At 52.1% G+C, this 27,688-nt stretch overlaps 1 protein-coding gene across 2 annotated transcripts in view; it reads right to left on the bottom strand.

The window, feature by feature from the left end:
- The window catches only part of LOC137166177 (phosphatidylinositol 3-kinase regulatory subunit alpha-like), a 130,095-nt gene that overhangs the window by 54,226 nt on the left and 48,181 nt on the right, over positions 1 to 27,688 (bottom strand). For both annotated transcript variants that reach the window (XM_067567821.1, XM_067567822.1), the window contains 2 exons: positions 20,026 to 20,118; positions 19,057 to 19,134 (listed from right to left, as the gene is read on the bottom strand). In XM_067567821.1, the coding sequence (XP_067423922.1) occupies positions 19,057 to 19,134; positions 20,026 to 20,118 (171 nt within the window). The remainder of the gene's footprint in view (positions 1 to 19,056; positions 19,135 to 20,025; positions 20,119 to 27,688) is intronic.

The following is a 27,688-nucleotide window of genomic DNA, read 5'->3' as shown; positions in this document are numbered from 1 at the left end:
CTGTGCGTGCATGCATTTAACGGTGGGGCACTTGCGTGCGTGCTGGGCTTTGGATGACTTCCCACGCCCCATATTTCCACCCGGGAACTCCCTGGCTGACATCCCGCTGCGCCTCCTGGCCCCTCGGCTCCAATGGTGCTCGTCCGGTGCTATGAGCATCGGTGGCATGCCAGCTTTCTGGCTGCTAGCCACGCTCAGAACGGACGCTCAGAACCCGCGGCCTGCAGTACAAATGCATGCGAGCCATTGCACCGAGAGAGTGTCGCTGGATGGATACGACGTTGCTGAGCCTTTCAGATGACTGCTGGGTTGGCTGCAGCATCTCTCAGTGGAGGCGTTCCTTCCCTCCTGTGCCCTGCCGGGCTCCCCCGTCCCTCCCCTCCCCTCCCCGTTCAGCACGATTCAGGATCTCTCTGTTACTTAGCGGTGACAGGAAGGATAATGGGGAAGACTGTTGCTTTCCATTGAGCCGCCTGACCCTCTCAAGCCCCTGGACTGCCTGTTGAGAACAATACCATGCAGCAAACCAGTGAAAACGGTGAGGAGGGGGGGAGATGACACGCAGAGAACAAGCTGGCTTTGAAAAACAGATCCCTGCGCCGGGACTCAGGAGTTGAGGGATCAATCCCCGGCTCTGCCACAGACTCTGTGGGCTAGTCTCTTCATCTGTCTGTGACTCAGTTTCCCGTCCGTCAAACTGAGGCTATGAATCCTTCCTCTCTCCTACCTAGTGTCTCTGTCTTGTCTAGACCGCAAGCCCTTTTTGGAGCAGGGACCGTCTCTTGCTAAGTGTGCGTACAGCGCCCCGCACAACAGGGCCCAGTCTTAATAATAACGAATCGATTAGGGCCAGAGACGGGGCAAGCCACTTCAGAGAAAGACTCGGGTCACCCCACGGTTCTCGGGGCAGGGGGGAGGGTTGGATCCAGCGTTCTGCTTTGGGCCGTTACAAAGATAGGAACCAGTTGCAAAAATGACATCAGGATTGCAAACTGCCCCTCTCCTCACCACCGAGGTTCAGGCGTGTTTGGAGCTTCGGGCTCAGCTCTGGGAAGATGAAGCGGCTTCCTGGAGGCTTCGTTTGCTTCTTCTCTGTCTGCGAGGCACCGAGCGGCCGGCGGCGGCTCTGGACCCAGCGGCTGAAGCTGAGAAGGGGAGAGGCTGCCCCATCCGTTTTGACTGAGAGAGCGCATCAAACCCCTGACAAATGCGTCTGTCTGTTTAAGGGAACGGCCGAGTAAATTACGGTAATAAAAAACAGCTTAAGCAGCAGCACGCAGCTCCCGGCTCTTATTGCAAAATCTATAGGCCTAATTGCTTATTGACTCCCGGGCAGGATGACATCATGCCCAGCCAATCGGCAGGCTGCGTCCAAATGACAGGACAAGGCCAGGCTTGTATAAAAAGCCAGGGATGGGCCTGAGGTCAGGCCATGATGGGCAGCTGACAGCAGGGACTGATGGGAAATTGCTACCCCACTGGGCTGCGTTTAAGAGGGTGAATAAACGTGTGGGCTGCTGAATCAGGCCAAAGTTACTCCACTTATTAACTCATCCTTTTGTGGCCCCAAGCCCATTACGTTCAGTGGAAAGCCCCTCTAGATGGACTTCGATCAGGCCCGGGGAGCACGCCAGATGAGTAATAAGAAACTCAAGGGTCTTTCCTCAGCGGGTTTCTCCTTAGAGCTATCCTTGCAGCACACGTGGGAAAAGCAGTTTTGTGGTTCTGCCCCGGGGAGGAGGCGGCTCGAGAAGAGACGCATTTGCAGATTGCAGGCGCTTAAATGATTCAAACCGGGAATAAGGAAGCTGCTACTTCTTCTTTCTAGCAAAAAACCAACCAAGCAAGCAATCTTGAATTTCCAGACCCAGGCAATGATTCCTACTGTAGGTCACGGGGGTGGGTGGGTGGGAGGGAAGGGGCAAATATAAATAAAATATCTAATCGTGGAAATTTTGTTGTGAGGACAGTGCCAGCTAAACACACACACACACACACAAATGGATGCTAGTGTACCTTGCACCGGAAAACAATACAATAGAAAGACGGAAATCAGCAAAACACTTTGATATTGAAGCAGTAATTCTATAAAATAGTCAAGAAAGAGATATACACACAGAGGACAATTGAACAACACCCTCATTCTCCTCCGGTTTTCCTTTCTTTCTTGTCTCCTAAGACTTCCCCCTCCTCCAAAAAAAAGGTAGCTAGAGAGATAGATCATGTTAAGATTGCATTTAAGTAATGTTATGGGGGGGAGGCAAAGGGTAATGAAATAACAGTATATGGTCAATATACAATATGCTCTTTAATACTGTGAATCCTGTAACAAGAGACGTCCCTATATGGGTCATGTTGTAATGTCTTATTGGACACGACCCAAAATATCCTGAAATAAATAAAATCTTTCAAAAGAACCCCCAGGCTCCCAAACATGCCTGTGCTTTGAGGTGGAGCCTGCCTCTTCCTCTGGGTTTCAGACGTGGTTAGGGCATGACCGTCCCCTAAATAATAGCGACACTGCACATGAACGTTTGGCGCCAAATCCAAAGCTCCCCTGGAAGTCGGTGGCGCTGCATTAATAAGACGGAGACCAACAAGGCGCGAGACCCTAGCAGCCCTGGCCTGCCGCGAGCTCCGCTGGGCACGTGGGGTTGAATAAAATTGCAACAGACAAACGGCAGCCTGGCTGTTACCTGCTATGCCAATGGTAGATGTGTCTTGAGTGCCTCCTGTCCAGGCACTTAGCACACCCAGCTCTGCTCAGCTCCCAAGATCCGCCAGAAGCAGAGCCAGAAGTGGTCTATAGCCTCAGACCGCCGGGAGATGGATTACCTCGAATGACCCCTAATGAATCCCACACGCTCCGAAGACTACAGGGCAAGTGTCATGTTGGCCCTTCGCCTTTTCCGACCATTGAAGTTGCAAAGAGGGAGGTCAAGGACCAACCTGACCTTTTAGTTATGTCTAACTATCCATTTTGATTGGCTGGGAATCTCCACCCAGGGCCCCGTTCCCTCTTGCATTGGCCGGCAAGCATAAATATGAAGCAGTGACGTCTTCCCGTTTGCACTGGGCCATGTGTGTGGCGTCTGACGCTGTATGAGGTGTTAGGAAAGGAGTCTGTATACGGTGGGAGCTGTTGATAAGCTGTGGCTGATGTGTTGCGAGGGACCCAGGAGGCAGCGTCTTTATAGCATTTCTAGAGAAACGAGGCACCTTCAAGGTTTTTGATGTTTCCCAGCATCCCTGGATTTTTTTCCATAAAAATTCCCACCTTTTAAAAACCAGAACGACTCCACCAGCGGTGACCTGCTTTCCAGGCCCTCCCACTCACTGGAGTCTAAGGAGGCATCTCACACACAACACGCTGGCATAAAAACCAGAGCTGGTCAAAATGTGTCCTCTGAAAAATCTCCCTCTTGAAGAGCACACGCTCATTGAAATGCAAAGGGTTTGCCAAAACCGGCCGATTTCACGGACAATTTTTGATTTTTCAGCAAAATTGAAACAAAGTGAAAGTTTTTGTTCCGATTTGATCTTTTGTCTCTTGAAAACAGAATTTTTTTCTTCCATTTTTGTGCGTCTTCCCCTCTTTCCCCTCCATTTTTATTCCCCCCTCGCCCCATTTTCTCTACTGAGAAATATGAAAAAGTAAGAAATGGTAGAAAAAGTGTTGTGGATGGGGGACTTTTTTCTCCCTTCTCTCCCCTTTCTGGTGGGAAAATAAAGGAGGAAAACAAGTAAGTAAAAAAAAGAAAAAAAAAAGAAAAAAAAAAAAAAAAGGAGAAAACCACTAAAATCTGAAAACCAAAACCGGAAATAAAACCCTACAATATGAAACAAAATAAAAATGTTAATTTCCTTTTGTTTAGAAAAGAAAGACAATTGGAAAAATTGGAATCAATCCTCTAAGAAAAGTGTTTCTTCATCTACACAGAATGGCGTGTCTCAGGCTTCTGCGCCTCTCCCCTTGTCTGCTTGGCTTTCCACACAATTGGATGCTCTGTTTCCACCAGGTCACAGCAAATGGAAGAGAACTCGAGTCCCATCTAACGCCTCTCGCTGCCGATGCAGGATTGGATCCTTGCTGTACCATTATGCTTTGTCCTCTTTATAGCAGGATAGCACCTTGCACAGTGTTGCCAACTCTCATGATTTTGTCATGAGTCTCATCGTGATTATTGTCTTCCTTAAAACCCCAGCTTCTGGAGTCAAGGGGACACGTGATGATTTCAGCCTTCATTCTTAAAGAAAGAGTAAGTTTCTAGCCCTTCGGGTTGCGGAGAAAGTGGCAAAATGCAACCCTAAAGGCTCAAAAAGCAGAAGGGAAATAAAGAGCACACCAAATCTATTATTTTTACATCATCTCCTGAATTTAAGGCCCATCTCATGACTTTTGGTGAGCCTGATTCCTGACTTTTGTACATTTGGGGTTGGCAGTCCCGCATCTATACAAGTATAGTAGCACTTTTCTACCACACAGGAGTGTTTATGAGGAGAAATACATTGATGTGCTCAGCTATTACAGCAACGGGGGACCGTAGACAGCATTGAGTCAGCCTTCCCCCACGGTGCTGGGGAACTGAAGTACAGAGAGCCGCTTGCTTACGGTCCGGCAGAAAATCTGCAGCAGAGCAGGGATTTGAACTCAGGTACCCAGAGAGTTAGGTGAGCGTACGGAGAACCTGCCTTCCTGAAGAATCCGTTGAACTGCTGCAGCTGCAAGACCCTGCTGCAGTCTGCACTAGCACTGAGAAGGTCTGGACTGAACTCCAGTGAGAGAAGGCATTTACAAGACTTGCTCGGAGCAGGTGCAGTCGCACCAGTTGTGGAAACACCTGTGCAATATCCCGTGCACTCGCGTGTGGAAACGTGGTTCTAGAAGCATGCAAACAGGTCCTGGAACACCAGTGTTCTCCGGCATTGCGCTATTTTCTGAAAAGCCAAGAACATCTGCTATAAGCTCTGACAAACTCTCCTGGGGAGATGGTCCCATACTCTCCTGCACCTTTTGGGCTCTACCCTTCGACCAAGGAAGATTCTGCTGCCTGTTTTGTCCATACGTCATCTCTCAGCCATGAGAACGCAGGCCCTGCTCCTGTCCAAATGCAGAAGGCTAAAGATGCTCCCAACCCCTAACAGCGATGATGGAACACAGCGTTGGATGTCCCATTGCATGGCCCAACATGAAGACAGCATGGTCAAGTGCAGTGGTTTTCAACCTGGGGTCCGCAGACTATGTCCACACCTCTGTTCGAAATATTTTAGGGGGCCACAAATGAAAAAAAGGTTGAAAACCACGGGTCTAGTGGTCACTACACACACGAGTGAGAATCTGGATTGCTGGGTTATGTCCCTGGCTGCCCATGATTTGCTGCGTGATCTTGGGTAAGTTACCGCCTCACTCTGTGCCTCAGTTTCCCCATCTGTAAAATGTGGACAATCGAGCTCAGTCACCTTTGTAAAGCGTTTGGCCATTCTTATGGAAACAGTAATGTAACAGACAAGACCCTGTCTCTTTTTTAAAAGGTATCTTTGTGGCCTCCATCACCATGGTATCCAAACAATCTCTAGCATAACACTGCTGTGAGGCACGGCAGTGCTATCTATCCCATTTTACAGACAGGGAAACTGAGGCACAGAGAGTCTAAGAGACTTGACCAAGGTGACACAAGGAATCTGTGACAGAACAGGGAATTGAACTGGGGTCTCACAGTACCTAGGCCGCTGGCCTAACTGATGCACCATCCTTCCTCTCGATTTGACTGCTGTTATTTTAATAAATCTTTGTAAAAAAAAGATGTCAAACTATTCAGTTAAATCGAAGTTAAATCGAAGGAGATTTCCATTAGTGTCATTACAGGTGGTTGGAAAATTCTATGCAGTGCTGTTGTAGCAGTGTGTGACCCAGGATATTAGAGAGACAAGGTGGCTGAGGTCATATTTTTTATTGGACAAAAGTCCTTTGGCGAGAGAGACAAGCTTTCGAGCTTACACAGAGCTCTTCTTCAAGGAACATTTTCTACAATTTTCAGTGCAAAAACGTTGGGTTTCCCACAGGGAATTTAAAAATAAACAACCTTTAATTTCTTTTCAAAAGCCTCTTTCAAAATTAACATTTTCATTTTGTGTTGGAATAGCAACTTTTATTTCACTTTGACTTAAAATGGCTTAAAACTTTTTTCCACTTGGAAAACAGTAAAAAACAAAAATCTGAGAAAGTGGGTTATCCCCCATTTTTTTTTTACTTAAAAGCAAACCTTTTCTTCCTCCTCTTTCCTGTATGGAAAAGGGACCGAAGGGTGGGGAGGAATACAAAAATTGAAAAGAGAAATCCAAAATATTTCAGTTTCCAAAAACTGAAACAAAAATGACAATTCACGAGGATTCCAAACAATGTTTTTCCTTTCCACTTCCCCCATCAGCATGCGGAAACGTTTCTTCTGGAAAATGTCAATGTTTGATGAAACCGTAGTTTCCAATGTGAAAATTTGTCCATCAAAAAACGTTGACCAGCTCCAACCGCAAAGCAGTGCTAACTGTGCATGTGCTCCACTGACTTCTACTGGACGGAACCAGAATAGCTCAACTCTGTCTCATAGGCTCTGTATGGCTAACCACAGAAGAGTCTCCCTTAGCTCGAGCAGTGATTTTGCAGTAGAAGGGCCCAACTCCTGTTCCTATAGGTTTCCAGGAAGTTTTCAATGCTCATCTTGAAGCATGAAGTCCTAGCTGGCTAGAGAGGCATTATGTTATAGGATGCATCAGTGCAGCTATTTTGAACATATCATAGGCGTGCGCAGCACATTTCATTAGGGTGTGCACCCAGGGAATTTTCATGATCTTTATCAGGGGTGTCAAACTCAATTCCACCAGCGGGCCACATTTGAATTACCTGCCGGCGGAATTCTCGCTGTGTCCTAGTCTCTGCCGAGAAATGTCGTGAGGAACGGTATTTCGGTGGCAGATTGTGGCGTGTTCTCATCCGCCACAAAATCTCGCAGCTCCTTCTTTTTCGGCGGCAGCTCGCTGTGTCTTGCCATCCGCCGAGAAATCGTGCGCCCTCCACTCTTTCGGCTGCAGCTCTACCCTCCAGCATCAGCTTGAAACACAGCAAGATGGCGCCACGGGCCACATCCAAAAAGGTTTGCGGGACGGATACAAAAGGTTCGTGGGCTGGGCCGTATGTTTGACACCCCTGCATTAGGGTGTGTCTGGGCACACCCGACACACCCCATACACATGCCTATGGTACATATATAATTTAAATGCCAACGTCTCTTGTTAATGATGAAAAGCTGCTGGAGAGACAAGAGCAGAGCTTGAAGGCGGCTTTCCGGCATGGTTTGTGCATCCTCCCTCTATCCTAGACTGGAACACTCAATGAGACACACATGCATACCCCTGCCCACCTCACTGGAGAATTAATGCCAAGCTCTCTGCTTTTCCCCCTGCAGTCTATTGTGGAGCTGCATTAGCTGCCTATTGTAGGGTGTAATTGCCATTAGCTGTTGCTGACAGCAATCAGAAAGTTTGCCTTGCAGTTGTGACAGGCCAAATTATTTTACAGGCTGAAGACCCATAATCTGCTGTGATTGGCTGAACGGCTCCTCTCACAGCAAAGACAATGGGAAATCACGGTGCAAGGCGTTTAAATGAAAACCAATTGCAAGAAGATTATCCCCTTTAAGGTGAATATTTCAAGGGGAGGAAAGTGACATGACAACAGATCCATTTAGCTGCCGCGCGTCACTGAAGTACAAATTAACACCCAAGAAAAGGAGGAAAAAAAATGAACTAACATGAAGAGTTTAATGCCCAGTAGGAAATTTTTGAGTTTAGGAAAAATCGCCATGTTTTAACAGGTAATAATCCTTTGCATTTATACAGTCCTTTGCAATAGGGGTAGCAAAAAGGAATCAGGACCGTTAGCCCCATTTCACAGCATGATTAAGCAACCTATCCGAAGCCACATAGTGAGAAGCAGAGGCCTGGATGGAGCACAGATCCCCTCACCTCTTTTGCACATTATCATCATTTGTCATTTATACATCAGTAGCCTCGGAACAGCCCAGTCATGGACCAGAGCTCTAGTGTGTCAGATGCTGTACAAAACCCCCATGTGCTTTTCATCCAAGGATCCCAAAGCTCTTTCAAACACATTAAGGAAACTTCTCAATGCTGCAGCCTCATTACACTCATGTTACAAGGAGGCAGTAGCGTGAAGGGACTTTGCAATGTTGTAGAACAGGTCTAAGGGAGAGCTGGGGATAAAACCAAGGACTCCTGAGTTCCAACCTTGCGCTTTCTCGTGTGATGGGAGAATAATCCCTTGGTTTATGAATGGGGGAATTGGAAGTTGTGGGTTGGGCTGCTTGAAAACCCTCCCTAGAAATTTTCAGCCAAAACCCAATTTTTTCCCCAGTGATTTTTGGCCATATTTTCCAGGTTTCATTTGCCAAATACTGAAAAAGTTTCAGTTTTCAATGAAAAGTTGAAATGTTCAGTGGTAAAATCCCCCGTTTTCTGACCAGCTGGAGTTCTGGGGTCCATGCCTGGCTTGTTAGGTCCATCTCCAGCAAGTCACTGCCTCTCCGTGCCTCAGTTTCCTCATTGATAAAGATAAACGCTATGGATGCACAGGGATTGCTAAACTAAATTATTTATAGATTGTAAAAGTGGGTGGAGATGACCAAAGGCCCAACCCTCCACGTCCCGGTTCTGTGTGGAATGTAACACCCTCACCATCTCATTTCAAATGGAGCTGGTCTGCTAAGAGTCCATTGGCCCCCGTTGCTTTTCCCGTCCCATAATCTCAAGCAGAAAATCATTCTTTCCTAGGAGGGAGAGGAACAGGCAGCAAATACGACTGCACTTGAGGTCCCTAAAACCCGGCCATGTCTTGGTTTGCAGGCGCTGTGAAAATTGGCTTTGCAACGAATGGTGCGAACCATTTCCACTGGTGCACCCCACCCGCCAGGGACGAAACGTGGCAGAGTTCTGGGATCAGGAGGGGCTGGACCAGAAGAGGTCTCAGATTCTGCATCTGGACGCCCAGCTCACCACACGGCTTCACGCCAACACTCGCCGGCCTATGTGCTGATTGCAACCTGCAGGTGAAAGGTGGGGACGTGGAGTGGGAGTTTCAGATAATTCACAGGACAAAATGCTGCCGGAGCGGGCCCCTGCCGTGCGGTCGAGAGGCAGAGCCAGCCCGTCTTTCAACCTGCAGGATCCAACTGGATTTTATGGCTATATTCAGCTTCCTCTGGAAAGTCTGACTCACTCCGAACAGCCTGCACTTTTCCCAGCAGGTTCAGTCTTATTTTCTGCCGGTTCCCCTGCTCCAGCACGACGGCGTGAATAGCTCTGAAGCCTGGACAGACCGCTGTAGCCCCATCCGACGACTCGCACCCCCCACCTTCGCCCACTGACACAAGAGGAGTCGTGAGTCACCCTCACCGCAAAGGTTGCAAAGAAATAACTGTGCAGGAGAAGGGCCTGCCTCTTGTCGGAGGGATGTGTAATGTGATCCGGAGCCCTGCACTCTGAATCACAAGATCAGAGCCAGCCCAGAACAGAGACTATGGGGCGGGTCTTGGGATCAGAGCCGGACCAGGACAGAGACCACGGTGATGGTGCAGATATCAGAGCCAGCCCCTAACCCTTCACCTTGTGCTAACTGCTCCAGGCTGTCCTGCCTGATTCATGAAATGGTTCCTCTTGGCTGCACATCTCCAAGCACTTAACAAAGTGAGGGACAAGGGACAGCTGTTCCACAGGCTCCCCCTCACGTACAGGAGTTGGCAGAGGCAGGTCGCCAGGACCCATTCCTTTCGACCGGGGTCTTTGTTTACGGGCACGTTGCCTACGGCGCCTTCCGCAATCAGCACTTTAGAAGCTGAGATGGCTTAGGCTGATTTGCGCTATGAAGAGCCCGTGCACGGAGACACCTGTTCTACCCCCTTCTACTGCCAGGCACCCAGGGCAGCCTGGGAACACCCAGCACCAGTGCCCTGGATGGCAGCTGGGAGAGACTCTGGCTTCAAATCACCATCCTCCAGCCTCCGCTTGGCACATCCGGAGCACAGGTGCCCGCAGGAGTGAAGCTATGTCCCATTAGTTTGCCCAACCCCGTTATTATGAAGGGCTCGGGGACTCCGGTGGAAAATACACAAGCGTTAAAACAAAGGAGGCTAGAATTAGGAGGCAGGTTTGGGCAGCAGAGTTTCCAGGACTTGCAGATGATGACCGGCCCTGCATTGGCTGGCAGACTGAAGTCCCTGTCACTGGGGGAATGAGGGTCTCCAGAGGCAGTCGCTGGGGACTGGAAAAACAAACAAGCATTTCCCTTGCGGGCAAACATGGCAACTGGGATAACGTCCACCCAAAGGGGGGCATGAATCTAGCACCGCTTCCCTCCACCAAGCCCAGACCCTGGAGTCAGGAGAGTCTCTCAACACACATGGCAGTCCTGTCTGGACACCTAAACGTGCCATGGTCCAACACAGCTGAGGGACAGGGGGACTGTGGGTTATCACAGACGGCAGCCGCGGTCTCCCATGGATGGAGCATAAGGCCGGGGCTCAGCCGGGGCTTCTCTGCCCAGCTCTGCTCCTGATTTGCTGGGTGAGCCACACAGACAGAGGCAGCTGTGCAGCCAGCGGGACAGAGGAGAAGCGGAGACCGAAGGGCGCGTTCTACTCCGCTGTCCTGAGTGCGAGACACGGGTTCCTGCAAACTCTCCGGGATCACAAGTCACGCCCCACTGAAAAGCAAAGAGGAAAATCTCTGCCTGACCCTGGAGAGAGACGGGAGAAACGGCCTCGTGCTACAGAGCAACCTGCCCTCAGGCCAGGAACGGACACCGCCAGGGGACTAGATGCCAAATGCTGCATCTAATCCTGGAGGCGAGGGGTGAGTCGTCACCTCCTCTACCAGGTCCTGGGGGCGTCCGGCTTTGACTCCCATTTTTATTGCTGGTCATGCCAAGGACGTGTCATTGGAGTGAACCCAGCCGAGCTCCGGCAAGTCACTCGCCTGCGTTCTGCGCTGCTGGCTCCCAGGGGTACAACAGGCATCCCGATGCTCACCAGAGAAATTCTCTGGGATCTGTGGTTGCCAAGTGTGCATTATAAGGAGGGCTAGTTTCCTGCCTGGGTGAAGAGACAAGCACGCCAGGCGACTATCTGCCACAGCCGGGCTTTGCTCCTGCTATTAGTGTTAATGATGTCACAGCAGGGCCTGGAGTCCCCAGTCAGGACCAGGGCCCCATTGCGCTAGGTGCTGTTCAAACGCACAGTAAGAGACAGGCCCTATCTCACAGTCCAGATAGGCAGAGAAAGGATGGATCGCGCTCTCTGTTCTACACATGGGAAGCTGAGGCCCAGAGACGCGCAGGCTGTGTCTACACTGAATTGTAAACCGGATCGGTGAGACCCGGGCTTGTAGATTTGGTGTTTCCAAGCCAGTGCTTGAGTGTCCACCCTGCATTGCAAACCTGGATTAACAGTTGCTGGATCCAGGTCTCACGGCCATGCCCATGTGTCCGTACTGCACTGTGCAGACCTTCTGACTCGGGGCTGTGGCTTGAGTTGCGTCCACACTGCAAAATGACAGGACTCTTAGCAAGGTCCTAGGCCCCAGCCCCTGAGTGCTTGCTGATCCAAATCAGGCGGATCTGTGTGGGGGCAGAAGGGGGGCTTGGGCTCAAACCTTAGTCAGAGCCTGGGTTTAGCGTGCTGTGTAGACTTACCCTAAGTGACGCCCCCAAGGCCACACAGGGAGTCTGTAGCAGAGCAGAAAATTGGACCCAGATTTCTCGACTCCCAGTCTAGGGCCTTAATCACAAGCCCAGTCTCTCTCTCCAAGTCAAGAGAAAGCTAAAACACGGTTCATCAGCATGCTGTCTTCTAAATACGCAATCGAGAAAAACAACCTTTCCCCCCTTTTTTAATTCTGTGGTCTAAGCAGGGGCACATACATCCACCGCACTAGTATCTGGAGACGCTAATCACAATCAGATTGTTCCACGACAGAAATCCACGGCTGCGGGTCCCTTAGCTCAGAGATACAAACCGGAGAGGGTTTGGTGCAGACCCAAGTTTCATTGATCCAAAGTTTGGGGTAGGAGGAGGTTTCTGACAGTCCCGGGGTCGGCTCAGCCAGCCACTGAAACCTACATGGTTTCATGAGACTAGTCAAGCCTCTGTCCAGTTTTGTGTTATTTAAAAAAAAAAAAAGAGAAAATCCACAAAAAGCCTTTATTAAGAGCAGCTAGTTACAGGCAGCAAGAGCTTGGCAAAGATCAGCTGGGCCAGCAAGCGGGAGCAGAATCCAACCAAAGAGACCCACAATTATATCAGACACCCCGGCTACTCCTGATCAAAAGGCCAAATCCAGAGGTGGAAGGGGTTCACATTAGTCACGTAGAACCTTAATTACTGCCCAGGGTGCGTGCTGGTGACTGACAGGGCAGGGTGTGAGAAGAAAACAAGCAAACCCGCACTGTATTTTTTCCCCCTGGGTGCCGAGAGAGCTATCTTTACAGTAAGACATTTCCAATCAGCAGCAAGCTACAAGAGGAGCAGGGAGAGAACAGGGAGCCTGGCGGGCCAATGGGGAGAGAAAGGGTCTTAATGCAGGGCAGGGGAAAAAGGGAAGGATTTTGTTTAGACATCTCCCTGGAGACGAAGGGTCCACAGCCCAAGATCATTGGGTGTATGAGACTGGAGCCCTCATAAGCGTACACAAACGTCCATCGCTGCAAAACGTCGCCTTCTCTCCTGAAGACCTGTCTCCGTCCTCCATGCCTGGGGCGAAGAGGAGTGGGTACCCGTGTATGGACCACACGGCTGGCCAGCAAAGGAGCAAAACGCTCAGATCCGCCCAGTACTGAGCGGGTGGGAGGGGATGGATACATCAAAATAACAGTGCTGCGTCGGGGTAGCTGGTTCCTCCATTTTGTGACTCTCTCCCCACCCAGCCCAATCCAATCAAATGTCCAGCCAGATCCTACATCCAGCTGATTTTAAGGGTGCAGCTCCCCCCCCCCCCCCAGGATACTCTGGGCAGCGCCGGTCATGTCCCAGCTCTACAGGGATATTACGGCATTCAACGGGGTTCAGAGAAAGACGATGAGAACAATCAAGAGCCTGGCAAAACACTCCTCTGAAGAGAGGTGGAAAAGGACGGGGATTGTTTCTCTCAGAAAAAGGCAGACCGATAAAAGGGGACAAGAGACAAGAACATGCACTAATCAGCAGGGGAGAGAAGGTGGATCGGGAACATCTGGTCTTCCTGTCTTGGAGCCCGTGGGGAGAGTCAATCGAATGAAAAGATGCCAAACTCAAACTGGATTGTGAGGTTCTATGTGGATGGGACTAGAATCCAGGTCTGCCGACCCCACCACGCTGCTCCTGGGGAGATAAACAGCACAGGAAGTCCCGCCTCAGAAAGCTGGACTGACACCTTCCCTCATGGGCCCTGATTGGTCCAGGCACCCTATTTAAGGAGGAGTTCCAGGAAGGGTCCATGCAATGAGGTGGGCTCCCCTGCCAGCATTAGCAAGGGCTCTGCCCCGTGGTTCCCTGTTGGCCACCCAATGCCAGCTCAGACCCACAGCTTCTGCCTAGGAACTCCCATCCTGACCGCTGGTCTCGGTGCTTGGCCTCTGGCTTTTACCCAAAGCTTCAGAGCTTGAACTTTGACTCTGGGCGATAGACGCTGGCCTGGTCCCTTGAGTCCTGCCTCCATCCCTGCCCCCTGGATCAGTACAAGGACCTGAGCCCAGTCCTGAACTCAGGCTACAGCTCTTAGACTCCGACACTGGTTCTGACCCCCAACCTTAGCCCCTGGCCGCCCAAGGCCCACTTGTGACACGGATACAAAGAAACACTTTTTCACACTGAGTGTGATTAGACTGTGGAACACCCTGCCACCGGATGTCGTTGAGGCCAAAAAGGTAGACCGATCCTAGGAGGAATTGGACCTTTATATGAAGAACAAGAATATCCTCGATTATCACAGTTAATGTGAACAGATTTGGGAAGTGCTATTAAATCTCATGCTTGGGGGGTTTAAACCACTCTCTCGCTTTTAGGGATTAGGAGGCGATGTAATGTGCGTGTGGAGGGAGATTATCCCACATCTGCTACCGGGGGCTTCTCACACTGTGCTCTGAAGTAGCTGGTGTTGGCTAGGAGACAGGACTAGATGGATCCCCCTGCTCCGGTCATGCCTACGTTCCTAATCCCATGCAACCAATCATGAAACCGTGTGACCAGCCAGGACGGGCCTCGGAAGAACCAGCGGGAGAGTCTGTGCACAGCTTTACGAGGTACAGTTTTATCACCCCCAGCCATCTACCCAATCGCCCTGAGTGTGTCTACCCGGCTCATCCCCAGAGCACGCTTATGGAGCAGGGGCCAGCCGTGGGCAGAATGCATTTCCTTTGCTGCTGAGATGAGCCCAGAACTCCTGCAGGATCTCCCCTCCCATGACAATGTATCACGTCCTTATGCGCCAAGCCCCATCCTGCGCCTAGTTGTGGGCAATTAACAAACAGTCTTACCCCTTTGGGGAAACTCACCCCAGCGCACAGGGACAGCAAGAGACCCACACGTCATTTGGGGATGCCCTTCTGGATTGGGGCCTAGTCAAGATAGCACTTAAGCACGTGCTTAATCTTAAACCCATGCTAAAATCCCATTGAAATCAATAGGATTTAAGTACAAGCTTAATATTTAGCACACGCGTAAGGGCTTTCCTGAATCAGGGCTTGGTGTCCCACTCGATTCCTATTCTGCCGGGATCAGGCTCTTAGACTGCAAGTCCTCTGGGGCAGCGACTGCGTCATTTCCCACCCCCTACCCCAGAAGTCCCCAAACTATGGGGTGATTCCGGCCCTGCTCCCAGCCCCAGCCCCGCCCCCAGCCTTGGCCCCTGGCCCCAGCCGCATCTCCAGCCCCAGCTGGGAGAGAGGGGGGTGCAGATGGGATTAAGGAGGGGCATGGCATAAAAAGTTTGGGGACAACTGCCCTACCTTGTCTGTAAAGCACCAAGCAGGGCCACGGAGATCCAGCAGCTCCATCAAATCAACTGACGAGGCCACTGGTTCTCAACCCTTCCAAACGGCTGCTCCCATTTCAGGTGTCCGATTTGTCTTGAGAACCCCAAGTTTCACCTCACTTAAAAACGACTGGCTTACAAAATCAGACATGAAAATACAGACGTGTCACAGCCCCCTGTTACTGAAACCTTGCTTTCTTTCTCACTGTTACCACACACTTATAAAATACATCAGCTGGAATATAAAACCTGCACTGACATTTCAGAGTGTAGTACACAGAGCAGTATAAACAAGTCCTTGCACTGACTTCCCTAGTGCTTTTTATGCAGCCTGTTGTAAATGCAGGGAAATATCTAGATGGGTTGAAGTCTCCGCTGGAAGACCTCTGTGTACCCCAAGGGTACACGTACCCCTGGTTGAGAACCACTGGACTAGGCCGTCGGTAACATGGTAACAGCAGGGCGGTGTGCTTTATAATAGAACAACATCTGTTCATCGGGCGCCTTTCACCCCCTTGGATACAGAGTGTCTAGGTAAGGATCACTGAACCCAGCACTGAGATGCAGCCACCTCTGGGGGGCTTAATAGGACTCACAGCTGTATAACACACCAGTTTCGGATGGAGTGGGAGGGCTAGAATCTGGGCAGAACACCAAGGCCAACACCCCCCTCCCCCCGCATCTGCCCCACGCTGCCCATGGCCTCCCGCTGTGTATTACTGAGAGGGGGGCCCAGGGGCTGGCGATCTGGTCCGCATCTGGCCCAAGGGTTTGAGGCAGATTCATCATCAGCTCCGACCGTGCCGAAATCACCCCGGCTTTTCTGGGGAGGTTCCCGCCCCCTCGGGTCAGAGCTTCTGCTCTGAACCGGAATGACCCCCGGGGGCAGCAGCTGAGTCCATACCAGGGGAGAAGCGTCTCCAGCCTGGATTCCAGCGGAGAGCAGGGAACGGGGGAGAATTAACGCACAGGGCGCCTGTAGCGAGGTGACGCCCCCATCCCGCCCCCCCCGGAATAGGGCTGTGGGAGCGGACCCCTGTCGACTGCATGGCGGCTAAGGTGCATGGACCACACGCAGCTTTGTGCACATGAATGCCAGGTGGCATGGGACTTTCTGTGCCCCCCTCCCATCTCTGCCGCATCCAGCCGCGCTCGGGAGCCCCGGCTGCTCCCCTCCGGGCCAACCCCATGCCCGCCTCTGCCACCTGGCGTCTGTAACTGCTAGGCCGCATTGCTGTTTTAAACGCACCCTCCCCCTTTCCGGACTTGCTGCCCGGTGGTGCTGCAAAGCGATGAGCTCATGTTGCTTTATTTAGCTCTTCCATCAGCTCCTTCTCCATAGCAACCCGGCCTGGCATGACAGCTCCTCTGGGAGCCCAGGGATGTCAGGAGCCCAGCAGCTGGGCCACCCTGCCCCACCCTGGCGCTGCCGCCCCAGCCGCACCGCCTCGCCAGGCCCCAGGGGCGCAGGATCCGCGAGGAACCAGACCCAGGGAAGGGAGGTTTTTATTTTTTTGCAAGATGCCTCAGCCGTGGGGCTGGTTTTCTGTAGCAAACCCTGGAATGATGCGAGCGGATGGAGCCAGCGGCCGGGCACTGCCTGATAGCACAGCGCCACCCGGTGGACAAGTGGGGGCACAGGGCTCCTTGGAACGTGCCTGCGACCGTGCTGGGAAATCTGCCCAGGCCGGGGCGGGTGGAGAACATCTGCAATAGTGAAGTTTGGGGTCCTTGGTGAATCTCACCCCTCTGCAGAGAGCTGGCACCGGTGGGAGCTGTCGGGGAAGAGGGGCCTTCTGTTGGCTCTCTGCACTGGGGGGGGGAGCGTCACCCCAGGACTGCCAGTGTCCCACTGCCCTCCCCCAGTCCCACCCAGCTCTTGCCGCTTCCTCAGGGTTTGTCCTCCTCCGACTCATCTGGGAATCCTGCTCGGGGCAGGGACCCCGTCTTGCCTCTGTACCGGACGTGCCGGGCTGTCTGTAGGACCCCCGTCATCGTATTTCCTCACTGCATTTCACAGGGTCTCAGGCCAGAAGGGACTGACCTGCTAGATAACCGGGCTGTCCGGATTTTCCCCCTCGCTCCTGGGGGGAGCCCTATGATCTTAGACCAAACCATTTCCGGCCTCCGGTGACTGAACTGCTGGGCACCACAGAGAGCCTGAGACCCCAGCAGTGCCCGAGGCCCAGGCAGCGGTAGGGCACTGATGACACGGGACATGCCCCGGTGGTCCTAGCAGCTGATCCATGCAACCTGCCTTTAGAGGAAGGCAAAAAAAACCCCAAAGTTCCCGGCTGATCTGATCTGGGGGAAAGATCCTTCCTGGCCCTTGCTGTCTGGTCATCCCGGCAAGCCCCACCAGCCAGCCGGCTAAGGCAGAAGAGTCTCCGAGCCATAGCACAGCAGGGTCCTCGCTAAAGGGGCTGTTTGCAAACTGCCGCCTGGCTGGAGTCGCCTCACCTTTCCAAGCTTTGCCAAGAGCCTGGTTTTTGTGCCCCAGCCTGCCTCGCCTGGGATCTTCTAGCACAGCTCGCAATAAGGCAAACCACTGCCAAAATGCCCCCGCCTCTGCCTTGGGACGGCTCTTCTCAGTGGCCGCTGCTGGTTTGCTGGCTAGCGCTCTCTTGCTCCAAGAGACCCCTTGGGAGGGGTGAACCGGGAGACCAATGCAGCTTCCCCAGGGGTGAGGAGGAAGGGGGCTGGAGGCAGGACAGAGATTGCTCCTCTTTCAGAGAGCAACTGGGAAGTTGGGGGATCTGGGGGTGGGGGCTGAGAAAAATTAACTTAAAAAAACCCTCTTAAGAAACTACTGAAAACAAAAATGAACAGAGAACAAGCAAAATAAATGGAAGGGCCGGCTCCTCTGCTGGGATAAAGCGGCCCTGGCTCCAAGAGAGATCTGCCCTTGTACACCAGCTGTGCAGCTGGCCCTAAATATATCAAGAGAAAAAAAGTAACTATCTCCACAGGTTCCCAAACTGGGCTGCGCGGCACGCGTCACTGCTCCATGGAAACTCAGCTGGGCTCCGCCGACTTAACACCAGCTTCCAAATTCATTCCACCCCAGCTCAGATCGCATCCCAGCCTCTCCCGACGCAGCTTTTCCCGGGCAGCAGGCGCGGCAGATCTGTGAGTCAGAAGAGAATCCAGCTCCCTGTCCCAGCTCTGCATTAGCTCTGCTGATCGGACTCTGAAGGTGTCATTGCATTCTTCTGCCCACACCCATGCTTATGATTTTCCCTTTTCTTTTACATTGCTTCCATCACCAAGATCACAGCACATCATTGTCACGACAAACTGTCCCATAGCCCCACTGCGTAACCTCATCAAAAAGGATCTACAATTCGACGGCCTCCCCGTCGGCAGAGCTGGCCATCGGGAAAAGCAGCTTTTTGCTTTGACACTGAGCCCGTTTGATATGAAAGTTATTGGGGAACAAACATGGAGCACCACAATGGCATTGCTGTGGCGTATCATTGCTCTGTAAGGATGCTACATACATATAGGTGCATTATAACAAAAATCCATAGACATTTAGGAGCTTCATGGCTACCGCTGTGCTGCACATCACGGCCACTCAGACCTTCCCAGCAACTGCAGGGACACAACTCAGATCTTCCTGCTCCAAAACCAAAATCCCTTAGCACTTGAGCTACAGGAAAATCTCCAATAGCCATCAGCAGTATAGGGCCTATGACACACACACAGCTAAGTAGTTCTGATTCTAGCCAGTAGAGAGTCATGGTGGCATATGCCCAGCAGACAGTTCATTACAACAGTCTATTCCGATCAGTGCTTAGGACACGGATAATGATATTGCCAGAAGTCTGCATGCCAGAGCTGGAAATGAAAAGTTGGTTCAAGGGCACACTGCTCATGCGCTCCTGTTATGAACGCCCCTGCTTCTCCTCCCTTCGTACACACCCGGTACACAGCATCTCTGCCCATCGGGATGAAGGAGGGAACATTGTGATGGTGGCTTACCTGTCAGAAGAGCCTGTTTGAGCTCAGGATTGCTGAAGGAGCCAGGAGGCGCTCGGTAAAGACATTCATTGTTGATGCCTTTGAAACCAAAAGAAAAAAAATAAACCAGAGTCAAACATGGTCTCTCCAAAGCACCATGCAAACAAACCAGGCTTTAACTCAGATCTGCTCAAAAGGCCAGACTCACAGACGGGGTCAGCGTTAGACCACCGCGATCATCTTGTTTCGGTGTCTCTTGTCTGCTCTCAACACTCTGCAACCTTATGTGTGTATGTTGTGTGTGAGAGAGTGTGTGGCTGAAGAGTGCCTTCTACTGGACAGATTCACAACTACATAATGGTGGATCAGAGTTGGGTGAAGAATCACTTGTTCGATGTGCTGGTGATTCCAAAAATAATAACCAAAAAAAAATTACAATTGTTTTGGGTGGACCCAAAATGATTTTCCCCCCCAAAAACGTTAAAAATCAAAAAGTTGAAACAAGTTTTTTGTTTCTGGTCAACCTAAATGCTGTGTTGTGATGGTGACCATTTTTAGACATTTCTGACTGACCTTGAAATAAAATTAAAAGGAAATTTTGAAACGAAAAGTCCATTTTGAGCGGAACGTTTCATTTTTTTTTTTTTGGGGGATTTTTGAAAATATTTTTTTCATTTTTACTGAAACAATTTTGCACAATTGACTAGGGACGGCTGCAATCTGCGTCACTTCCAGGCTGTGCCTCGTTTAAAAGTTTTCAGCCCGGTGGAGTCCAATCCCGCTCTCACTCCGGCATAAATTGGGAGTAGCTCTGTTGAAATCAGTGGAGGTGCACTGGTGTAAATCTAGATTTTGTTCCCCGGGTGATGTGCGTGCAGCGTCAGCCAGAAAGGAGTGTGCATATGACACATGGAACACGCCTACTCAGGACCCGTATTTGCCCCGGAAGAAATGTGAGGAGGCAGCCAGGAAAACATAAGCCTGACGTACCTTGTTTTTCCAAAGCTTCAATGAGTCTCATTACAATCAGAGGTGCTTGTTCAGGGAGCCTTAACTCTGCAAACTCAGCCTGCCCAGCGGGTCCTGTTAGAGAGAGACAGATGAGAGACAAATAGAGATGATTTAGCAGAGTGGATCTCAATGCTTGTCAAGAAGGCAATTTGGCTGGACAGCCGCTGTGGCAGAGTTAAATGGCATATTCAATCTCTTGGATGGGCCCAGGCCTGGGAAATAGGGGGTGATAATGAGCCAAGCATATCATCTACCAAGAATCATTTATTAGATGGATTTCTCCTCTTTCCCAGTTTGCTAATTATGCGCAAACAAACAGTGGATTTTCTCAGATTCATCATTCGAAACCATGCTCCAGGGACTTGCCCCAATTAATTCTGGACTCGTTATTCAAAAATGCAAGCTCTTGTGGTGAGGCATGCGGGTCATGTGGTCCGGGCCCGTTTCACGATTGGATGGCCCTATCTCGTGGGATCGGGATTGCTGGTGATCGGGAATTTGAAATTTGCTCTCGGTCTGAGATCATCTCCTAGGAGTCACATTCTAACCACAGGCCAGGAACACGTTCACAGTCTGCGGCGAGGAAACGCAGGCTACGTCTACACGACAGAAAACTCATCGGCACAGCGATGAGCGGCTGCTAATGTAACCGCGGCGTGCGCCGACAGGAGGAGTTTTTCCGACCGAGGAGACACACCACCTCGCCAAACGACATTAGCTCTGCCGACGGAAACACTCTTCTTTCGGAGCAGCTGTGGCGACACTGGGGTTTTGTCAGCACAGCTCTGTCCCTTGCAGGTGTGTGTGGTTTTTTCACACTCCTGACCCACGCAGCCAGGCTGGGATATGTTTTAAGGGCAGCCCAAGCCACAACCAAAGCTAATTCCTTCGAACAAATGTTCCCGGGCAATTTTCCCCAGCAGCTGCCCAAGTGTTAGCAATAACCTTGGCTCCCCGTTCTGGTCAGGATCCTTTCCACTCGCTCAAATTCTCCTTCAAGCAGCCAGGATTCAGGCTGTGTCTGCAGCGTATGACGGGCCCTGAATCTTAATGTCTTATTTCCCCTGCCCTCCCGCACGGCAACTTCAAAATCAGAATTAAACCGGAATGGGGCAGCAACAGGGCACCGCCCTCCTCCATTCCCGGGGGGCAGGGGGGGGATTGCCCTTCTCGCAAGAACTGTATTTATGCCTCGGGCCAACGCTTATTTCCTGCCAGCCGTGCTGGAGCGGTTGCTTTGCTCATGTCCCCACCACTCCTGTGCCTGCAGGCTAGTTCTAACTTTGCCTTGGGTTTTATTGGGGGGGTTTTTTAAATGGGGGAGCATCTTGCACTAAAATCTGCCCGGCTTCTGCCCCTGGTCATCGGGTGCTCTGCGTGGGCCCCTGGCTTGTCAGTCTAGTTAGCTTTTTAATGCCATTTCACAGGGCACGGGGCTTCTTCCAGATGCACTGCCAAGCGTCCCACCGGCGCTCACCGCAGATATGGGTCAGGCCGCCCTCGAGAAATCAGCTTCGCTCCCTCCACTTCGCTAGAAGCATTTGCTCCCTCGGACCCAGCCCTCGTCGTTATGGTTTGCCATGAGGCACCCGTTAATCATGAACCACGCAGGGCTGTAGGGGATGGCGCCGAGGATTCAGCCGGTGGCATTCCTCTCCCAGAATGAATCCCCCAGCCTGGCGTTGGGGAACGTCGCACGGCCAGGGGCTGTGTTTTAAAGGTGGGATGTATAAATAAGAGTCTCTAATCACTCTGCACATTAAAGGCCCTTTGGCGTGTCTCTAAAGAGGGAGGTGTTTCAGCTCCGCCACGGCTACGTGTTAGCTACGTGGGAGACTGCTCTTCCCTTCCGATATCTACCGATTCTTTCCATTTAAAAACACGCCACAAAAGCTCTAGACACCGTCACAGCCATTCCCCTGGCAATCAGTTTGATGTCACCCAGCCGTCTGACACGAGAGGCTATAAATGTGCTAACAAATGCCACCACCGCATTCCACTCCAGGGTCCATAATATCAAGCCAACACCAACGTAAGTGTCCAGATTTTTATTTTTTGCAATTTCATTTTCTTTTGAAAATCTGGCCATAGGGGCGTGCCTGTTAATTTCTACTGGGGCTTTCTTTAAGACAACCTATTAAAATTCTGGTTTCCACGCACACGCAAGAAAGCCCAGCATGAATACGGCATCCCGGGAACTCCTCGGCCCCCTGCTATGGCGTTTTTTCCCCTGTACATTGATGATTTCTTTTTTCATAGTTGTGGCACTCAATAAACCACGGTGATGGGGGCCTTGCACGTAGATAGCTAGGTACATAGACATATAGAGATGAGGATGGACGGATAGCTGGATAGATGGTTGGATGGAGTAGATGGGGCTGGATGGATTGATCAATGGGGAGTGTGAACACGCGACGAAGGCAGACAAATCCGTAACTCCCTTCGTGGAAGAATTTAAATGTACCACCCAACAAAAACAGGCTTGCATGGCAATTTTGCTCTGGAAATCCTTTTCACAGCAGTGGCTCTCAGGCCCTGGGATTCCCACGGCCTCCATTCAGATTTATTATGACAAGCAGCAGGCTGTGAAACTACCAAGCTGTCAGAGCGGATGAGCTTAGATTTCCACTGGCTCTTGAACTAACCCTTCAGGGGAAGCAGCATTGTACAAACAATGGAAGCATCTCTCTGATACAGAAGAGTGATGTAATCTATTTGGGCAAGAGATGTACGCAGCACTGCCCTCTCCTGGATGGCCTTAGAACAGCTCACCTGTGTGCCATTGGCCCTGTACCGCAAACAGGGATCCTCCCTTAGCTCAGGAGACCTGTGACTGTGCAGCAGGAGGATCTGAGTTCAGAGACGCTGATTTGTTAGCTGCAAGCAGAGCTCGTGTGGCAGGTCGTGGCTATGACAACTCTCCACATCTCTGTGCATTGAAGCCTCTGTATTAGTGAGCCCGGCAGGCAGATGCGAGCAAGGGGCTGGGAGTCACGCTGCGAGCTGCGCCATTGACTCGTCGGGTGCTGGGGGGGCCAGTCACTTAGCCCTGCTTTGGCACGTGTCAGATGCACGGTGCCCAGCTCCTTGCTGTACAGCCAAACCCGTGGAAATCCTCCGGTCACGAGGGGTTGGTTGTGTGAGCGCAGGGAATAGGGAAGCAGCGTTAAAGCCCTTGCCGGATTTCAGAGCTACAGACTCAGGCTCGTCATTTACGGTCCCCATTTATATAGTGGGGACCGGGGGGAGGGGGGGGAACTGTCCGCGGCGAAATCTCCCAGGCTACACTTTAAGGTTCAGCCACGTGTGGGACCCCATGCAGAGGGAGACAGACAGGAGAAGGAAAGGGTGGGAACTGGCAGTGCAGAGGCTGTGGCAACCCTCCGTCCCCCTGGCCATCCGCGTGCTCTTCCGTGGCTGGAAAGCAAAGTCTGCTGGGACGTGACTCCAGGGGAGGGAGCAGGTGGGAAGAAGGGGGCTGTGGTGAAGGCGCTGGGCTGGGACTCAGGAGATCTGGAATCAATTCCTTGCTCTGCTACAGCTCCCGGGGGCAAGTCACTTCTCCCTTCTGTGACTCAGGTCCATGGGTGTAAAATGAGGGAGAAGGAGCCGACTTTTGCCTCTTTAGATTGCACACAGAAACTAGTTGGGCCACCGTGCGCCAGCACAGACAGACGCCTGCTTGATTGCTCATCAGAAGCCTTTTTAATGGGATCACAAGTGCACCAGGGTCTGTTAGAGCCTGTCTACACTACACACGAAGCCGGGGTCGGTGTTCCCAAGCCCACAAATGAGCCTCCGCGCTGTATCATAGGCCTGGGCTGACAGTTGCTGGACCCGGGTCTCCCCGCCATGGCGATGCATCCACACTGCATTACACAGGCCTTCTGGCCCGGCTCTGCGGCTTGAGCTGTGTCTGCACTGTAAAATGACAGGGCTTGGACCAGAGGTTCTGGGGCCCAGGTCCTGAGGATTTAGGGTGATTTGCGTGTGGACGGATGGGGGAGAAGGGGGTGTGGGTGCCAAGCTGAGTCAGAGCTGGGCGTAGTGTGCCGTGTAGACATAGGGACGGGGCTTGTGAGCCGCCGAGCAAAGTTCACGCAAGTTCACCATCGGGGTTGAGATGCCGGGCAAGGTGCCCGGCGGGGGCCGCTCCACTGCCAATTCCGGTCCAAAATAAGGTGTGGTTGGGGGCTAGCAGGCGGGTCCCAGAGGAGGTTCTCGCCCCCTCCTTTCCCAATCCAACTGGCCTGTCGCCACATCCCACATGGAACACATGAGATCGGGAAAAAGAAGAGAGATCCCTGGGGCGGGGCCCGCGTTGGGCACGGGTCAGTGAGTAATGGCCAGCCAGCTACAGGCCGCTGAGAGTAGAGGCTGCACCAAGACAGGGCAGATGGTACAGAAACCGGCTAGCACAGAGCTCTGCCCGGAGACGGCTGCAGCACGTCTATGATTGATTGATTGAAGTGACTATGCAGTGGACAGCTCTTCCGCTCCTTTACATTTTCCTGCCCAGCCAGCTGACAGCTAGGCCAGAAATAACAAGGGTCCAACAACTGTGAGCCCATCTCTTCTGTTTCTCCCGGCACTGTCTGTCATGCCCACAAAGACACAATCTCCCATTGATGCAGGGAAACCAGTCACGTTCTTCAATGCTGGACCGGGGTTGCTGGAGAGAGCAGGCTGCTTTGGATTGGAAATACACCCCCTCGTTTGCTCGGTGAAGAACAGGACTGTGGAAGAGACAGAATCATCGCTAGATTCACACGTGTCCTAGGGATCAAAGGTGCCGCAGGACACAAGAGTGTGAGCTTTGGAGAAAGGCGATGAACGGGTGCCGTGTTACACAGAGATCAATTGGAATGCACTTTTTAAGGCTTATGGAAAATGGGTGTTTATAGGACGACGCTGCAGCCATCATTGTACACCCGGCAATGTTACAATCTGGCAGGGATTCACCGCGGCCAAGCCCAGATGCAGGAATGTTCTGCAATTCAGAGCCACGGCCTTCTGCAGTGAACCGCGACTGCAAACACACAGGCACCATGGTCATCCAGTGGGATCACACCCAAGACTTGCAGCACCAAAAGCAAAACCCCCCTTATACAAGCTAAGAGAGCTGCTTTAGCTGAGAGAAGCCAGCTTTCATAGTCTCTGGAGTCAGGCACTAGAGGGAGACAGGACCACGTGCATGAAGACAGCAAGTTACGCCTTGACAACTCCATCTAGCCAAAAGCAGGACTTGATCTGCCGTTTTGCAGCCTCATCTGCATTACCCGGCCCCGTCTGAGAAGATGGCGGAGGAGGCAATAGGGGAGATCGGTCTGATCTGACTTGGCAAATGACAGGGCTCTGACTGAGATTGTCACTGTTCCATTCCGGGTGACTTTGTGCCTAAACCATATTGCTTTAATGTGACGTTTTGATAAGCAGCGGAGTTCATGTCAAACAACTCACAGATTTCCCCATCCGTTTGTGTTCCAAAACAGGCTTCAGTCTGCCCGCTTTCAAGCAAAACGTCTACCCTTTCCCCACCCCCAATCCATTTTACTCTGAAAACGGCCTGCTTCCCAGAGGAGGAAAAAATACCATTTTGCATAAAGGACGTTGCCATGTTTCACAATTCAATGCAAAGAAAATCCCAAACCAAGTGAATTGTTTCCTAGTCGCTTTGAAATCTCGGCATCCCAGGTGCAATGCCCCATCTGATGGAAAGGTTAAAGGCTAAAGGTCTAAAAAGCAGCAGGCGTTTTCAAGCTGGGTGTAATACTTTTCCAAAGAGTTCAGTGGACATGAATTTAAATTTTGCTGCCCAGGGCATCATAAACGCAGTGTCTCCAAGTCTCCGTGGATAAGGCAGTGAGTGCAAGGTGCTGTACAGAACACACTTGAGAGAACTATTGGCACCTCATGGAAACCTTTTATTTAGAATCTAGGCATCCCCCTTCACCTGCCCGGTACACGGCCTGCGCTGGGCCGGTCAGGTAAGGCGCCAACAGGGCAGCCCAACGCTTGGGTGGCCATCGGGCGGCTGTCACCACTTGCTCGAACGTCACAAGGAAATCCCATTTGTCTGAGCTTCGCTGGCACAGGCAGCACGGCTGGGCCTGGACTGACAGAAAAACCCCGGGGTCGCCTGAGGCCATATCAGGGCCATTACCCGCCGGACCAGCTGCCGTCGCTGCTCCTGTTGTTACACCCTAAGTCCTGGAGCAGCTGTGAGATGCAGGCGTGGCTGTGTTGCCTGCTGCTGCTGCTTCTTGCCCATCCACTTCAGGAGACGTTGGAGATCCACAGTGCCACCATCTTATCAGCCCTCCCTTCTCCCGGGGCAGGAAGATTCTTCCCACGTTTTCCACCATGTTCTCATCAGACTTTCTTTCCTGGGGCACCCCAAAGGACTGGTCAGGGCCCAGCACTCATCCGGGCCGCTGCTCTGCGATGCCCAGCTGGTTTTCCCACTCCAGTTCCCATCCTAAGCGGCTCAGCCCTCCGGCTGGGCCCTGGATAGTCGTCCCCTCCCGCCCCCAGTTCTCAACGAGTCAAAGGGGAGTCAATACAAAAGAACGACAAAGCCAAAGTCGGGCTCAGGCTCTCTTCCTTTGAGGGCAGGGATCACTTTGCCCAGCATTGCAATGCAGCCGGGAGGAAAGCAGGCAGCAGCCATGCAGCATTGCTAGCCGGGAACGGAAGAAGAAATGGAAGGGAGGGTTTGTAGGCAGGTAGGATGGAATTAAATATAAAATAAGAAGTAAACAAACACAGAAAACACGCTTCATTTTTAACATCACAGCGAGGGGCTCCTGGGGAGGCTCCATGCCGCGCTGTGCGGGAGGTCAGGCTGGATGATCACACTGGTCCCTTCCGATCTCTGATCCCCTCACAACGCGCCCCCAGTGCTGCAGTACAGAGAAAACAAAACCTGCACCAGAACCTCCCCTTCCAATTCCAGTGCAAAAGCTGAACCAGGTTCAAGAGAACTGAACCTGCCACCAGGGGTCCCCCCAGTCCTATCCCTCCCCCGCATGCCAGAGCCAGAGATGGGCCCCGGCTGCGAAATTCAGATCCCTAGCCAGGTTCGGAGCAGCACAGACTTCCCAGGAGGGTGGCCCTGGGCCCGGCACTACCAAGCACCGCAGTGTGGGGGCGTATAAGCCAAAAGAGAAACCGCTGCTTGGCCAGGGCCTGATCCAAAGCCCCTCGAGATCAAGAGGCAGATGGGCTACTGCCCCTGACGGACTCTGGGTCACAGCCCAGGCACGTGTTGCACTGGGAGCCTGGGAAGTCTCCAGCCAGAGACTGAGCTCCCGCACCGACAGCTGCCGCTGATCCACCCTCTCCTCCTCCGGTCTGTCGCCTCTTGCCTTGGAGGCTGGCATGTCCCCAGCCGGCAGGAACTCGCCCAGGCCTGAGGAAACTTCGGAGCCTCTCGCCTAACCTCTGCCCGTCCCTTTCACAAATGGCCGGGAGGGGGGATCGAACCACACGCTGGCCCCTCTGGCTGCCGCAGTTCACAGTGAGAGAGGGGAGGGCGGCTCTTGGCAAGAGGACCAGGGGTTTGTGTTAATCACTGTCCCTGTTTAGCTGAGTTAACGCCTCGCTGGCAATAATGCCCGGTGATTAAAGATGGCTCCTGCCG

The sequence above is a fragment of the Emydura macquarii genome, unplaced genomic scaffold, assembly GCF_026122565.2.
Source record: "Emydura macquarii macquarii isolate MOO-44397 ecotype Brisbane River unplaced genomic scaffold, CSIRO-AGI_Emac_v2 contig_2805, whole genome shotgun sequence".
Classification (NCBI taxonomy): Eukaryota; Metazoa; Chordata; order Testudines; family Chelidae; genus Emydura; species Emydura macquarii.
This window is presented reverse-complemented; position numbering and strand designations above follow the sequence as displayed.